This window comes from Homalodisca vitripennis, chromosome 3 (assembly GCF_021130785.1).
Source record: "Homalodisca vitripennis isolate AUS2020 chromosome 3, UT_GWSS_2.1, whole genome shotgun sequence".
NCBI lineage: Eukaryota > Metazoa > Arthropoda > Insecta > Hemiptera > Cicadellidae > Homalodisca > Homalodisca vitripennis.
The window spans coordinates 113,170,737-113,187,744 of NC_060209.1; the positions used below are offsets into that span (position 1 = coordinate 113,170,737).

Consider the following 17,008-nt stretch of genomic DNA (forward strand, 5'->3'; position numbering starts at 1 on the left):
ATTTAATTTTATTAGCTTTTTACTTCTTCTTTGGGACTAATTTGTGTTTGATTTTAGATGTGTGTCATTAATTCTAATCTAGTTACATAATGATCAATTTCTGATTAATGAATAGTAACTGATGTAAAGTTTCAACTATTGGGAAGTTACTATAATAATAATGAGAATAAAGAGATTTAAAATGAGGTGAGAAGTTTGAATTATTATATATGAGTGATCACCTGAGTTGGCCCTGTTGTACATGCGGTGATCTCTGCCCTTCCTCTGCCTCAGGAGAAAGACTATCGCTGCCACACAAGTGAACACGACACAAGCAACAGCCAGTCCTATGTACGGTGCCAGCTGAATGTCTTCTTCAGAACGGACAGCTATAACATTTGACAATCATTACATATTTAAAATTATTTCCAGAAAATGGTATTAAACAGTAACTTAGTTAAATCATTCCCACAACTTACCCACACATAGAGGTCCAGTACAGTTGGCAGTGGCCGTGTCCTTGCCCTGGCAGTAGCTGCCACCGTTGGATGGTGGAGGGTTGGAGCAGGTCCTTCTCTTGTGGTGGCGGCAGTCCGGCCCGCAGGCGCTCCAACCTGACCACGCCGACCACCTCCCGTCCACAGCTGTATCAATAAAAAAAGTTAACAACATTTGAGAGAAATAAATCTAAAGCTTACAAAATAAATATGTTGTACTTATCAAGAACTAAAATAATATTACCTAATTCACAGATGTATCCTAAGTAGCAAATGAGTTTAATTTTTCTTGAGCTTCTATTAAACTTGTACAAATCAATACATACATGTATAAAAAATAAGGATACTTATGTATTGCAAGGTACCTTTGTAACAGTCTCTGTGAGTGAGTGTAGAATCATAGAGGAGTTAAGGATCTAGGTATCAAGTTAAAGGCCAAAACCAAAAAATTCTATTAAGAGCTTCTGCAGTAAAATGACCTTCAGTTGTTCCACATAAGAACAATGTTAAAACTCATGCACTTTTACATTTTTGTTATTGTAGCATTAAGGAAGATGTTTTATTTAAAGATTATTAATATGCATCCAAACACTTTTGAGTTTTTGTATAAAGTTTATACGTTTTGAATATTTAAACAATGAAGTTAGAAAATAATTCCTTTCTGAATAACCAATAAAATTTAAAAATCTTGTACAACAGTGTTGTATGCTTATTATTTATATCTTTAAAATGAGACATTTCCCATGATTTTAGCTAATCCAATAATTATGGTACATCTGTTTTGTAAACGTAATATTTTTCTTAAGATTGATAACTTACAAGTTTCTCCACTCAATTATAATTGACGGTGGTTTGTTTAGTAGAATTGTAAATTATCAATTGTCCAACTGTATTTGTGATTTTCTTGATAAATGACTTTGTTTTTAACATTATGTACAAAAGCGCAAATTTAGTGTCATAAGGCCCTGTCTTACAATTAATCCTAATTAGCTAAGCTGAATTTAATACATTAAAAATGTAGACCTACATGTTTTATGTATAATTATGTTTGTTGCCACAGTTTCCAATATTTTCATTGCAAATAATCATTTGGAAATTATTAAGTAAATCTGATTAAGAAACACTTTTCAGCTTTAAAAACATAAAGGCTTTCTACAACAAGAAACATTTTTCAAACTTCTTAAAATCACATCATATAAATAATTTTGCTCAGAATGCTCAAAATAAGTTTGTGTTACATGCAGTACTTATTAGTGTCATGACATAAGTATGATGAAAGTGAAAGTGTACTTTGATATTGTGTTTCATGAGTAGAATATATAAAGACTACATACAATACTTTTATTGTATTTCTTTTATAGATTAAGAGCTGATTTTAAAATTTAATGAAAAATATCACAGCTAACACAGAAAATGTGAATGCATTTATATGCAGTTGCATTCCACTATGAGCATTACCACATTGTAAATGTTGAGTAGCATAATGGTAATAATATTTTTTATTTATAAAAACCTAAAAATTGTACAAATAGTAACCATGCATTATTATTGAAATTAATTAGCTACAATTATTTGATTTCACAGATAAAACTTCTGAATTAAATGAAATATGTTTAAGTGAAGCCACATGAATATTGTTTATAAGGGTTCAAGTAGTATATACATATTTTTTATAAAAATGTAAAACACTAATTTTATTCCTTTTTGTCCAGATTTTAAGCAGCATTCCAGGTTTTATAATTAGTTTGATCTCAATACAATAAAATTAAGGATTTCTAAATATTTCATTGTCGTCATAAATAAATACGAGTACATAAAAAAGTACATGTAAAAGAACGTGAAGGAAATTTTCATGAGCATCTTTACCTGATAATCTAGTCTCCTCTTCTGTATGCATAACAGTGAACAGTGGTTAAGAAAACATTCATGTTCAACAAAATTATCCACAAAAACCAAGGAATTCAAAACAATATTAATATTCATGAAAAAACAGAGCCCCATTATTGATAACTGAGGACCTTCTAGTTTGTGAACATACATTTCCTGTAATGGGCTCTTTAGAAATATTAAATTTACATCTCATCAGTTTGATAGAAAGGGAAAGCGAGGACCAGGGGCAAGGCATGGAGGAGTGCCTCTAATACTCTATTATCCCAGATATTAATCTGATGCATGCTGTTTTAATAATATTATTATGTAAATGTGTAACCTGCAGCAAGTCTCCTGGTACAGACTTTGTTTCTGCTACCCACTTCCAATACTGTACTATGATATTTCAATCCGGTTGATATATATCCCTTGAATATGTAAAGGAAAGAGGAACTCATAGTATCTAACTATATATACAGCTATACAGAACCCAGATATTTAGACATGGGGCGATTGAGTTTGACCATAAGATTTACATGCTTGCTAGTACTTTTCATACATTAAACAAAACCAAAGAATCTAGTTTGCTCCGTAGCCTGGTAAGATATTTTAGGCCTAAGGGGGCTTAATAATTAAAATGTGGCCTTATCAATCATATCTCATACATAGGCTTACAGACCAACCAACTCATCTCAGACAGTATAAAGGCTAGAAATAGTACATTACACTTATTACAAACATCTGTTACAAAGAATATGAACATCACTTTAACAACTATACTCTATAGAATGCCATGTTGGGCATTGGCAACTGAATATTCAAGTGTATATCTATTAATCTATTAAACTTGTTTCCTTATAAGTAACCAATTAAAACAATCCATTAAAATATGAAATTCAATTATGTAAGAGTCAATGTATACATTTTATACATTCAAATTATTGATAGTAAGAAACATTACAAATTATAATTCTAAAGACCAAACTTGGCAAAAGGTACTCATCACTATGTTCTTCCAAAAGTGAAAATAAATTATATCAGTTGTAGTCAAAATATAAATCGTTTGTATTACTACATAATTGAAATTATAATAGTGTGTATATTGTAGTATAATTAATGACATTGAATCTGTTTGTAAGTGTGAAATATGAATAAGGAAAAAATCACGAAGACCTCCTTTGGGTAAGGTCAATTTTTCAAAAACCAATATTGATTTTACAACCGGAAGGCATGGATGTAACCGGAATAAATTGGAAGTGTATACAACAATTCATCAACGTCGAGACACACCTGGGCAGACAGAGGTGCAATCGATCTTCTGAAGGGCAGATCCGGGGCACTGCTGGCCACCGTTGAGGGGCGGGGGGTTGTTGCAGATACGGGACCTCTTCTGTATCCCGCGGCCACAGCGAGCGTTGCACTCTGACCACTGGGACCACGGCGACCAGGCGCCGTTCACTGGAATACATTTCGGTAATTACAATGTGGTTACAACAGAAATAAAGAACAAACCGAACTCCGATACATTTAACATCATTAAGTGGATATTCATTCTTTTGGATATTCATAACGTAAGTTTCTTAAACAGCTAATCTAATCAGCCTTGTAATGGAAAATCTTTGGTTAAAAATAGCGTGAGGTGTACCAGGAAAGTGTGTAATGTGATAAAAATACTGATACATCGTAGAATCAAACGACCTGACCGAAAGTAATGTAAGCGCTCACACACGTACGTTTGGACTATTTGACCTCAAGATCAATAACCTTCTTCATGTGGCCAAGGAACCTTTTCTATCAAGAGTTACCGCACAGACGGACGGACAATTACACGATTTTATGAATGTCCTGTCTGATCCTTAATAATCTCCAAATGTAATGGTCTAGATTTTAATTTTAAGACTTGAAGTGTCAGTTTTTTACTAATTTTGCACCTAAAAATAAAATTTAGAGTTATGAGGCAGGAGAATACATCTCCATATATTCCTAGACCGTTGTACTGACCGAAACTTGAGTTTTACCCCACAAAAGTGAAAGAATGGCGTTCATTCCAGCAATTATTTATAAGTAATCTTTGAAATAGGCTAATTATAACACCACGGAAAATAATGTATTCATATTTAGTCAAATAAAGCAATTAAGATAAAAATAAACAATAATACTATACTTTAATATAATATAATACTGTGAGGCCTACTTGGAAAACCTGCTTGTGCGTAGGCCTAATTATATCTAGCTGATCAAGGCCTAGTTTTATAAGATTAGTGTTAAACATCAAACACCATTATGCCCTATTTTGGCCCTCAATATGTCTCATTTTAAAGATACGATCAATATGCATCCAAATGCTTTTTAATTTTTCTTGTAAAGTATGTAAGCTAACTTTTTAAATATGTAATCAAAATCGAAAGTACAAAAGTTTGTGATTTTTTTCTTGAATAATCATTTAAATACTGAAAGGTTCTTATGGGGATTGAAAGAAAGAGTGCTGCAATTAGAATTGGTTATTTTTCTTTAAAGTATCGTTAAAAATATAAAATAATACCGAAGTTTATTCATAAATATAGATATTACCTTAGTTTTAAGATCCAACATTTCTTTATCTTATATAAAGTGCCATGACCTATAGACTCAAGGGAAGATAGACAATAGAGGAGGTTAGCCATGCCAAGGGGGGACGAAGCTTGGTCAACTTCAAATGGCGACCACATAAACCTCAGCCACCACAAGCTCTCTCCCGCTACGCTAACCAAACACCACGAGATTGTCGGCGACAAAAGCAGCGATCTCATGGCGGCAGCGGCATGGCTGAGTGTTGAGACATCCTCGCCCAGTCTTTGTAACTTGTATTGTTTGATATAAAAAATGGCCGTACGAGAAATTTCAAAGAAAGTTCAACTGTTTGATATATGAAATAAATAATTTGGTTTCTATTGTCATAATTACTCGCACTTATATTTCTACCCTGATAGTAGGCTAACATTAAGAGACAAATCTTGCTGTACATTTTGTAGGATTTTGTAAATCGTATTTTAAAAATATTAAATTTTAACTAACTAAAGATATTGGTGCAACTCAATAAAACATACTTCTTATACAAAAGTTAAATTCATAGTCAATCACGCAGGCAATAAACAGTCTTTACCTAGAATTTAAGATTTAACAATGCTCATTATAATTATTGGATTTGAGCACCAAATTCTAGATTCATATTTTGTATTAGCTTATGCAGCAAAACTTTTGCAAGGTTGTACATTTATACCTACTCCTTTGGCTTTAAACATTTTAACGGTGGATTTGTGATAATTTAAATTAGTGATTATTTTATAAATTAAACATATTTTTATTAAAATTTGTTCGGTGTAGAGTACATACAATGTTACGCAGAGATTCGAGAGTCAAGCAGCGTACAAAGATTGCTATCTTGAATCATATTGAATCATTGAGTCATATTATTAATTTGCCAAGTATTATTGGCTTGGATGGTCATTTATAAGGTATTTGGTGATGCGCAACTTGACTTGTCATTAGACTTGAGTCGTTGCGCCAAGCGCCACTGTATTTTCACCATAACCTAGAATAGTTATTCATCGAATATTATTCTTAAAACAATTTTCAGGTGAATTCCTTCGCACAAAAGACAACATTTTATCATTATACTGTGTACATAACACGTCGTAATGAGAAACAGCTATACTAGTTTTGTTTGTTTGATAAAGAGTTCTTTAAACGAAAGTGGTCATATAGCAAGATGACATATCTCCAAGCAAAATAGCACTTTCTAGTGCCACCAATCCACTAATGACTGAACTGAACTGATAGAAGACACCACCAGCTCATTGACCTCATTTTATCTGGTGGTCACTGGTCCTAACCTCAAAAATGTATAAAATTCTTTTCCGTCAGAATTTTATTCTCGTGGTTAGCCATTGATTGACTATTTTTACTAATTTTTTAAAACTTTTTATAACCTGTGTTTTAGTTTAATTTTCCTTAGATAACTGACAAACAAAACAATTTAATTACCTCACATGTAGAGGAATAAAACCGGTATTGACTTTATATCTACTAATGCAAACACAAAGAATTGTAGTTATCCCAGTAAATAAAAGCATACTTCTTTTAAATTATCTGAATGAAAATATGTTTAGAGTATTTGTTTCTCTATGTTATGGTCAGCTCAACTCGTATTAATCGTTATAAGCTACTATTTGGCGATCGCTTTAAAATGCACTGATAACAATTTTACGCGTTGACTACAGATAAAGTAGTTTAATATTTGTTTGAAAGTTTGAGAATAATTAAAGAAAAAAAGTATACAACAGAAAAAGAGTAACAACAAAATTAACCCACACAGTTAGAAATTCTAAGCACATTAAATTATTTTAAGTTTATACAACTTTTATATGAATGGTTTAAACATTGTGGATTAACATACCCATTTTGGTTTCTGAATTTACAACATCGAATGGTGCAGAAAATTCACTAGTTAGTTAATATACACTACCCTAATACTAGTTTATTCCAAGTATAAGTTTACACTTGTTTTTGTGAATATCAGACTCGACTCACCTCCAAAACTACCCGGTAATTTGTTAAACACATTAAAAGATCCTTTCAAGTCAAAGTGAATTCTGTCTTTTACGTCTTTAATTATGTTTCACAGCTATTGATTGCTTAAATAATGTTGTTGGTTCAATCACTTTTCCCGCTAAGGTACAGATTTATACTAAGAAGTGATGTTTTGAATCATATACAGTTGTGTAGTACAGACTAGTACTGTAATACTTTATCTGTTGAGTACTGTAGTCTCTTACTTTATTGATCATACATTTTGAACATCTCGCTGGTGAAAAGAGGGAAAGAAACAGTCACAATATTGCAGAAGTCGCTCAATCCTATTACGGGAAGTTGTACGAAGATGGGATTAAACAAAAGTTGGCCTCCAGTCTCCAGATGAAATTATATTCGAGTATTCGAAGGCAGGCTGGTGGATTAAACAAAACCGGATAAATTATTCATCAGAGAAGTAAGTTTGGTTCATTGTGTGCCCGGGACAATCGACACTGCGACAAATTCGGGCCGCAGAAAGAGAAGGTTTAAATCTTCATCGGTACGAAATTAATTATGAAAACTGGTTTGGAGTGGCGCTAATTATGAAATGAGTGGAGGCTAATAGTCTCCGGCTCATGTTGCTCATTAACAGACCACTGGAATATTAATAAACTTTGCCAACTTCTCGTCTTCATAAACGGCGCGGGCGGCCACTTTAAATGCCCCCACCGCAGGCACCCTGAATTAATTTCGACCCGCCACTTTTCCACAAAACTTCTGAAGGATGTTTGCGCATCTTTATGAATAACTGATGTGAAAACAAAGTTAACTTTTCGTTCTTTGCAAAATTAAAACCTTTATCGTCCCCGCCCCCTTGGGCGAGTTATTTAATTAACTCTAAGTATCGCTTATCTTAACCTAATTTATTTTCCTAATATTAAGAGCGTACCCTCGGCAGCAAATATATAGTTCCTGTTGCAAATGCATCTTTCAAGTTATTTTTGTATTAACTTGAGAATTTTTTCTCATAAGTAATGTACACTCTTTTCATAAAGCAGTTTAACCTATTTTGTCAAATCTGCTTCTTAACAAATAAACAAGGTATGCCATTTTATTCATTACCTAACATACCAGTTAGTTGGTGGTAAAAAATGAAATTATCGTGAACACATTTCTTAAAATGTCTCAATGATCATCCAGTTATATAACATTCCAAGTTTAACCAAAAATAAGATCCTAAATTAATTTTATTCCTAGAGACGTTTTTACTTGCCAAAGATGTGTTTGATTTAGTTATATCATCAGCTTAAGGCGTAGAATACGGTTCTGGACAAATGGCGCTCTTATTACTGTTTCTCTGTTAATTTCTCATAATTCGTCATTTGTGTGAAATAAACACGCTTTCCCCTTATTATCAATAATTAATTAGTACAAAACGAACAAAATTTAAAATTACATTTTTATGAAGGAAAAAGGATTTTTCCGGACATTTGCCATCGTTAAGTGAAACAAGAAAACAGTAACACTACGTTTCGAGATCTGCAATCTGATCTCTTCTTCAGGTAAAGAACTAACCTAATACATAATTACAAACTAGGTTAAAATAAACAAATCTTACTAAAGCGTTGTGGCACGCCTAAGTCAGGAATCACAACCTACATGTACGACTGCCGTAGATGGTTAGTAGACGAGTGAAGACGTATTGTGACCTGTATTCCGTAGTTTAGTTTTTATGATTAGTGTTTTGTATAGTTTTGTATTAAGTGCATGTCTTTAGTGTTAGTGAAGTTGACATACAACATGGTTGTGATTCCTGACTTAGGCGTGCCACAACGCTTTAGTAAGATTTGTTTATTTTAACCTAGTTTGTAATTATGTATTAGGTTAGTTCTTTACCTGAAGAAGAGATCAGATTGCAGATCTCGAAACGTATTGTTACTGTTTTCTTGTTTCACTTAACGATGGCAAATGTCCGGAAAAATCCTGTTTCCTTCACAATCCTTCCATCGTCAAAAATAACCTTCAAACAAAGTTACATTTTATAATACGAAAATTGTTGACTTAACATATATATTTTAACGACTAAATATATAAATTGAATAATATAAACTCTTTTCAAAGTATGCTTACAATGTGTCAAAATTAAGATACAAAGAATAATTTGACAAGTTATTTTACTTTCATAAGCAAATTACGAGGCTCTTAGATATTATGATGATTAAATCTGCTGTGTTTAAATTTTACTTATGGAAATACGTGTAAATTAATATGATATACTTGTGTAGAGACATATAAAAAAGGATTAGACAAAATTCCACGGTTTTTACTACAAGTTCAGGTGTACGTATTAAGAATAGGGTTGAAAATTACAGATTTTTATAATATGATGTGAATATAAAATCTAGTTAAATTTGTTCACACAGTTTTTTTTAATTTTTAATATTAATGCGCACTTTAATATCAGTGCATAAATGGATATAATGTGATTAATGTAACTAAAGAGTATATAGAGTTGGAATCGATTATTGAATATGGGCGTTCCACAGGGTTCTATGCTGAGCTCTTTAATTCTTGTATGTATTTTCCCCCGCCTTCTTACTTTATCGAAATTATACCTGTACTCATTGCTTTTGAAATATCTAGCGACGTTCATATTAAAAACTGTTACCTTTCCCAATAAGTGGATGTTTAAAAAGTTCAGTAACAACCTAATAAATTTCTTAGTTGTCTAACCAACATAGTTTAACTGCGAGGGTAAATTAGAGATAGATGTTAAACTGAAACTTCGAATGTCTGTGATTACTGACCATATACAGTGAGGAGCGCCGGGTCGCTGATGCGCTTAGCCGCTATGTTCTCGGCCACACACGTGTAGTTAGCAGTGTCCTGCAGCCTCGCCTGACTGATAAGCAGGTGTCCCTCACTACTGACGATCACGTTGGTGTCGGTCTCCAGGGGCAGACCGTTCCGCAGCCAGTAGATCTGAGGGGGTGGGACCCCGGGAGGCGCGTGACATCGCAGTTCAGCCTGGTGGTCCATCTCAACGCTCTGAGAGTATGGCGGAACCTCGAAGTGTTTCTTCAAGTCTACAAATAAATTACTTGGTTACAACTCTAAAAGACCTAACAATAGCGTCAAACATGTAAATGAAAGTGCAATGTAATTCTTATGGGATCTGTAAATAGAAAGTGTAGACAATTATATTCATTATTAATTTTGAACCGTAATCGTAAGCATAAGAAGCTCTTTTGGTCCTAAAATTGCTGCATACTTGATCCCAGTACCTGACCGCATTCCACTGGAAGTAGAAAAAGGACCCATGTTTCAAATTTCGGGTAATTGCCTTCATTTCGCTTTATTAGGGTACGGGTTTCTCTTCCTAATAATACCTTGTACTATGACCACAGAGTTGGGAACTCCCAAGTACTACAATTCATCCGGACGATTCAAATTGAAGCTCTGGCAATAGTATTAATATGTAAATTATTGTCCCGGCAGATATACTGTTATTTAGGTCTTTGTCCAAATGCCAGCGGTGTTTAGGACCAGCTACCTGTAATTGAAGAATAGTAAATTCATCTCAAACACTACCAATTATTAGCCTGCGTGGACTGAATTCTATTAGAATTGATATTACTGCGTTCTGGGTGCTGGCTAAAGCAACAAATAGTTTGTTTATATGATTTTTTTCAAATTCTGTAAAATTTTACTGAATAATAATGACAAGGGTGATTACTGATTATATCAATGGAAGATTCGGACTCTCTGACAACTGCTTAGCGCTACTCTTTTCTATTCTGGAAAATCCTACATAACCAAGAACATATTTCCCCGCTTACACTGCTCCACACCATTTCCAGAATCTTAGCTCCGACTAGCATTCGACATTGTGCTATAGAATATTACAATTCTATGTATGCCACTATTACTATTACTATTTAATATGACTCCAAACCATTGCAGACTCTAATATTGTTACACGGATTTGCATTTTATATTAATTCTTTTTTAATTTGACGAACATTTAATAGCACCAAATAAAACGGAGTAGATCATAAATAAATATTAATATGAGTAATGATGATGAAAGTCCAATTCTTAAAGTTGTGTCGGAGGTGGTAGCATATGAAACATATTGCGAAGAGTAATTTTCTTTTCATCGCTTTCAGTTTGTGCCTGTAATGTATTGCCTTAATAATTGTTGATATAATTTAAACGTTCCTTGAAGAACATTGCTCCAGAACTACTCGCATCAAGTAATGTTTATTACAAGATTTTGAAAATTTCAAACGATAAAAGAATCAATTATTAAAATATTATATATACGAAATAATTAAAAAACTTAAAATGGATCTGTTTTAAGTGATAATATTTAAAATCGAAATATTTATTTGCATATAGTAAGTCATCGTTCTTCCCAATACAATGTTTGAGGTTCGATTGTCGGTGGACAAGCATCTGCCTAGCGAAGTCTCAGAGAGCGGCATAATTCACAATCAAACCACTCCCAACCCCCATTTAATTACTTGATGTTTCTCTGCTCGATCGACCTCAATTAACTAGTCTACAAATTTGTACTTTATATCAATTGTGGTTTCGGTGTTGTGCTGTGGAGCGCACCCCATCTTCGCTGCACCCTCCCTTCCCCCGCAACCCCAGGGGATGAGTTATACACAATTAAACGCCAAGACGAGGGCGGCATTACAGCTACGTTAACAACAATCCCATTTCCAATTTACGAAACATAAACATGACTTAGAGCCTAGCTATTGTTTGGAACCACGCCTCGGAGACGTCTTGCCGAGGAATCCCGCATAAATTACATTACACGGCGGAACAATAATCAACAAATAATGTCTGTACGTTTACACCATGCCCCGGGGCTAACACTGCTCCAGTCTCGCACAGTTCTTTCAGCCGCCTAGCGCCATCCGTCTTGTTCCAGTCACTCAGTTACTCTAGTGGGTACAGCTAGCTTCAGTGTTATTAGAGATCTTATAATTCACTTATATTACCCTAAGTCGGTTAATGTGTACAAACGATCACTATTAAACGAGCCCTTAGATCATTCAGCTAGAAACTGATCAATCATTTAAACTAAATCTCCTTTTATTAGACTAATACTTAAGAAACCTAGATTTTTATGATTCGACTTTTTAGTTAATGAAGGGTTTGAACTAAAAAATATGAGACTGTAACGATGCTTTCCTATAAATCAAGATACGATCAAGTTGAAGGAGACAAAAGAAGACAGAGCCTTCCTCCCAGAGGGAGACAGGCATGACAGCTCCCCGCGTCTTCAATGAAGCGTGCAGATGCCGGCCTTAGGGCCACTTTAATGTCCTATATTTCACCGCAACTTGCTCCGCTCTGTCCTCATTTCATTTTACTACACATTATAGAGACAGTAAGACACAAAATGACGCTTGTAGGCGAGTTTATGGGCCGATCTCCTCCCACTCCCCTTCTGTGCGCTTTGTCGTGTCGTCAATAAATAAACAAAGGTTACAATCGTATAGCTTTATGGCTTTGACATTTCCTTCGCTATGGCTACAACTTTACCGCGTTCGCTCTTTTATTTTCTGAATAATTCTTTGGCACTGTGTTGTTGCCTTGGTTTCATGCCTTCACAGTTCATTTGGCTTATTTTTGAGCTCCGTTGTTTGTGTATTTGGTGTTATGTACGCCATTAAAAGCAAAAACCCTTCTTTTGGAGTACATTAAGAACAAAAAAGTGCATCATAATGCTAATGTAAAAAATAACCAAACTTTTTATCTTTGTTTAATTGAGACTTATTTCCGATTTTATTTTTATCAAACTAAATTTAGGAAACGTACTTGTAAGTTATATAGTGCTACTGTGAAGTGAGAAATTACATTACCATACTACCATTCAGAGATTAAAATTATATCCAAATAATATGTAGGCAATTCATCGTTAGCTCTTAATTTGTATTAACTTAATAGAAAACATTTGACAATGTTCTTTGGCATCATTCATTCAGGTAAAGCCTATAAATTTGCTCATTGTTTAAAAATATGTAATTATCTGTAGTCCCACAGTAAGAAATTACAATGTGCATTCGTGTTAAAGAAAGGTCTGGAATAAAACTGTTAAATAACATTAATATTACCGGTGCCCAAATACCTGTAAGTATACTCTTCTGCATTCTGGAGACATAAATAAGAGATTTAAACTTTAGAACTCAAATCCAATATCTATTATCACTTTGAAATAAAGTTAGGCAGGTCTATCGGAAGGACAGGTATGCGGCGTAAACGAGAGGTTCATCCAATATTCATGCCCTTAGCGGCGGCGGTGTCACCACCGGCTGTGGGGGAGTGCATTCCAATTAATTCATGTTTAAAAGAACGTCCCACTCCCTCAGCGGGAATTTATAAACTCTTTCGTTTTTCGATTGTCTTAATTGGCAACAATGTGCGAGCTCGTTTAGGTGGTCAAACGGAAATTGTTAGCTGTTACTTGACATGGAATTTCCTTATAAAGTGGCTAAACCTATGTACTGAAAACGCAGTATGATTAAATGAATAAAAAATATACCAAACGAAGACTTACAAGCAACATCGACGATAGCAGGCTGGCTCTTGATCTGCCCTCTGGAGGACCAGGCGACGCACTCACACCTGAAACTATCCTTGCCGAAGTACTCCTCCACATCGTCCCTTGTGATGTTGACGGCCAACTCCACATTCCTCACACCGGTTTGAGGATCTACAAACTCCAGGTGAGGGTGTAGCTCCCCGGACACCCGTTCCAGTCTCTCGCCATTACACTGGAAGTAGACCTGAAGCGCGTGCGCAGCTCGGCACGAGAGGGCGGCAGGTTTGTTCTTGATGACGTAGGTGTCGGTGGGTTCCTCCAGGAACACGGGGAGTGGCACCGAGTGGTGGTCCGAACTCCCGGATACTCCAGGATGGGAGTCCAGAATGTCACCCTCTTCCTCATCCTCGTCATCACCTGTAAGATTAACCGTAATTAGTACTAACTACTGCGATCAGTCAATAGTGTTGCAGACCACATAGGCACTAAAACTTAATAATTCTACTACAAAATACTATGGTAAGAAAACTACATTAATTAATATAAACAACATCTTATAAGTGGAGCAAATAACAGTCACTAGATTTACTATAACTTTGATCTTTATTAACCTCAATGGTATTTTAATTTTACAAAATGAAAACCTCTCCCATCTCGTAAAATATTTTATTTTCCTTTTATAAGATAACAGTTAATTTAGATACGGTTAGTAGTCTCAAGCGATCTCAACCCTGTTACAGAACGATACGACAGGAAACATTAAAGTGACGGTGGATACAGATGTAGTATATATTTTGTCGTTTTCAGCGCGTGCTTTTGATTGCGAGCCATAAAGAGTTCCGGTTACGTACAATCCAGAGTAGGTAATATTATCATAACGTGCAGTAAAGGAATTGCTAAGAGATTCTTTTATTGCTCTATAAAGTTCGCGTTAATATCAAAACATTCGGGATTTATCGCCACCCTTCATCTCGATCTTAAACCGAGTCGTTCTTCTTCATATAAAATGAATATCAACTTCGAAGAAAATAATGCATGAAGTTTGAAGGTGAACTTTTTATATCAGGCAGAAGATACCCTAGTCAGAAATATTTACAATTTGTGTGAACTTTACTTTTACTCTTATCTTTTCGCGTAGTTTCTTATTTTCTATTTGAATACCATCACTCACTTACAGATACATAAAATTTTCATACAATGTGATGTATATTTAGTATAGCTACATTAGTCAAAGAGTAATTTTATTAAAACTAAATATAGATATATTACTAGAAATAATAAATTCTACTCTACGCTACCTAACATCAATGTAAATCCTTTATCAACAAACTATATAACTACATAATACTCGTATTTCTATGAAATACAGAGAAATCGGAATACAATGTTTATATTACCGCAATTCATTTAACCACAAAACCACTAATTTAATTTGTGCATCCACATTTACGTCGAATCAGTTAATTTATTGAAATTGCTCCAGATAAGTTTTTATGGCTGAAACCAATAACTACGAGGAAATAATACTAATATATGTGCCTCTTTGTTATATATTTTTCGATGTTTTTGTGTCTCCAGTGGTAAAATACAACACGAAAATTTTTTTAGGATATTAACATATTTCTAATATTTCTAAATTAGTGTTGAAATTGGACTTTCCTGGTATACGACGGTACTTTCATAGTTAGACATGCTGTATTCAACTATTATTGGACAAGTTTAAAAAATAATTTTTCATCATTCTGTGACAACCCGCATCATAATCTAACGTTACACATTACTTACTGTCGCCCTTAAAATTTAAATTCTTTCAGGGTTGGCCATTTCATTGTTGCTGTTACACAATGTTCATGTCATAGACTATTTATCTTTGTACGGAACTTAAGTATTATTACATTTGATCTGCAGGTGAGAAAGATAGAGTACTCTGAACCTAATTAACTGGCTTAATTCTCTTTTTTTAGCTGAACATTTATTTGAGGTGCTGAAAATATTTAATTTACGTATCTGTCTGTCAGCATATCTCAAGAACAAAGACGTAAGTACATAGACGTAAATTGTTACATGAAACTCCATTTTTAGATAGTCCACAGCAAGTTTGATGATGATGGCTCTCACTCTATGGGTTGAGCTTACATTGGTGACGTTTACACTAAGAACATCGCAGAATAAATTAATTTGTAAGCCAACGGAGTAGGCCTACAACTATATACGTGACAAAGTAGTGTAACTACAAGATATCTCCAGAAATGTTTCATCTTTAGGCTTTAAATTTAGCAGGAACTTCATTTCTTCATTGACAAGAATTAGTTCTATGATGGTGAATGTTGTCAATTTAGATTTGGTTGAGCGTCATTAAAACCTACCACTCATGCAGTAGGCTGGCAAAATTTCTCTTTTGTATCCTGGGGCACCGAAGGGATGTAAAAAACTTTTTCTGGATGATTGTTAGTCTGTCATCTCGAGAATTAAATGAGTTGTAGAGTTTCACAGCCTCTGCGAAGCCTGTTTCGCGACACTTGGTGTGGTCTACTGCTTCCTTGTGATAGGTTTTATGTATAATATGCTGTATGTAATAAATATGTTTTATATTTTATCACAATATCGTATAATATACATGTATATGTAGCATATTACTTTTATTAAACTACATAATTATTCTTTATGTCTGATAACCTCTGTTTTAATATCTAAGTAAATTGTGGAAAATTTTTGAAATTCTTAAAATAACTAAAATAAATCCGAATTTTAACCTTGAGAGAATTATTTTCGACAGCTCAAACCATAGTGGATATACAACAATAGGTAAGGTGCGTAAGTAAAAAAAGTTAGTTTAATCTGTCGCTATGGAAGTTTAATCAATAACCTCCAAGGAAGGTCTAACAAAGGCGAACTTGGTATTGGATAATTCGTGAATCACATTGCAAAATGCTGCTTGTCTCTCCTACAGAGCATCTCTGCAACAACAAAGAAAGTGTGCGAGGAGGTACAATATGAGATGATACAATAAGAGGTAGTAAATGCGATATGAAACAATACAAGGGGATAAAATTCTAGAGGGTGCAATAAAGAAATGGTTTAATACGTGGTATTACAGTAGGAGGAGCTATAATACGTGGTGCTATAATACGAGATGATACAATACAGTATCGTACAACACAAGGTGAGACAATTCGAGGTGTTACACTACAAGATGGAACAATACGAGATGGTATAATACAGGGTGTTAAAATGCGAGATGGTGCAATAAAGAAATGGTTTAATACGTGGTATTACAGTAGGAGGAGCTATAACACGTGGTGCTATAATACGAGATGATACAATACAGTATCGTACAACACAAGGTGAGACAATTCGAGGTGTTACACTACAAGATGGAACAATACGAGATGGTATAATACAGGGTGTTAAAATGCGAGATGGTGCAATAAAGAAATGGTTTAATACGTGGTATTACAGTAGGAGGAGCTATAAACACGTGGTGCTATAATACGAGATGATACAATACAGTATCGTAGAACACAAGGTGAGACAATTAGAGGTGGTACAC

General features: G+C 34.3%; 1 protein-coding gene and 1 long non-coding RNA gene across 4 annotated transcripts in view; one reads left to right on the forward strand and one right to left on the reverse strand.

Moving 5' to 3' along the window:
• Window positions 1-17,008, reverse strand: part of LOC124357325 (netrin receptor UNC5C-like) — a 30,220-nt gene that overhangs the window by 6,796 nt on the left and 6,416 nt on the right. For 2 of the 3 annotated variants that reach the window (XM_046809013.1, XM_046809012.1), the window contains exons 2-7: window positions 13,474-13,875; window positions 9,704-9,982; window positions 3,636-3,803; window positions 2,343-2,363; window positions 459-623; window positions 222-368 (exon numbers count right to left, since the gene is read on the reverse strand). In XM_046809013.1, the coding sequence (XP_046664969.1) occupies window positions 222-368; window positions 459-623; window positions 2,343-2,363; window positions 3,636-3,803; window positions 9,704-9,982; window positions 13,474-13,875 (1,182 nt within the window). The remainder of the gene's footprint in view (window positions 1-221; window positions 369-458; window positions 624-2,342; window positions 2,364-3,635; window positions 3,804-9,703; window positions 9,983-13,473; window positions 13,876-17,008) is intronic. The other variant, XM_046809014.1, reaches the window with a different exon arrangement.
• LOC124357327 lies at window positions 3,711-5,284 on the forward strand. Its single transcript, XR_006921935.1, has 2 exons — window positions 3,711-3,818; window positions 4,972-5,284. It is a non-coding gene; the product is annotated as an uncharacterized LOC124357327 (long non-coding RNA).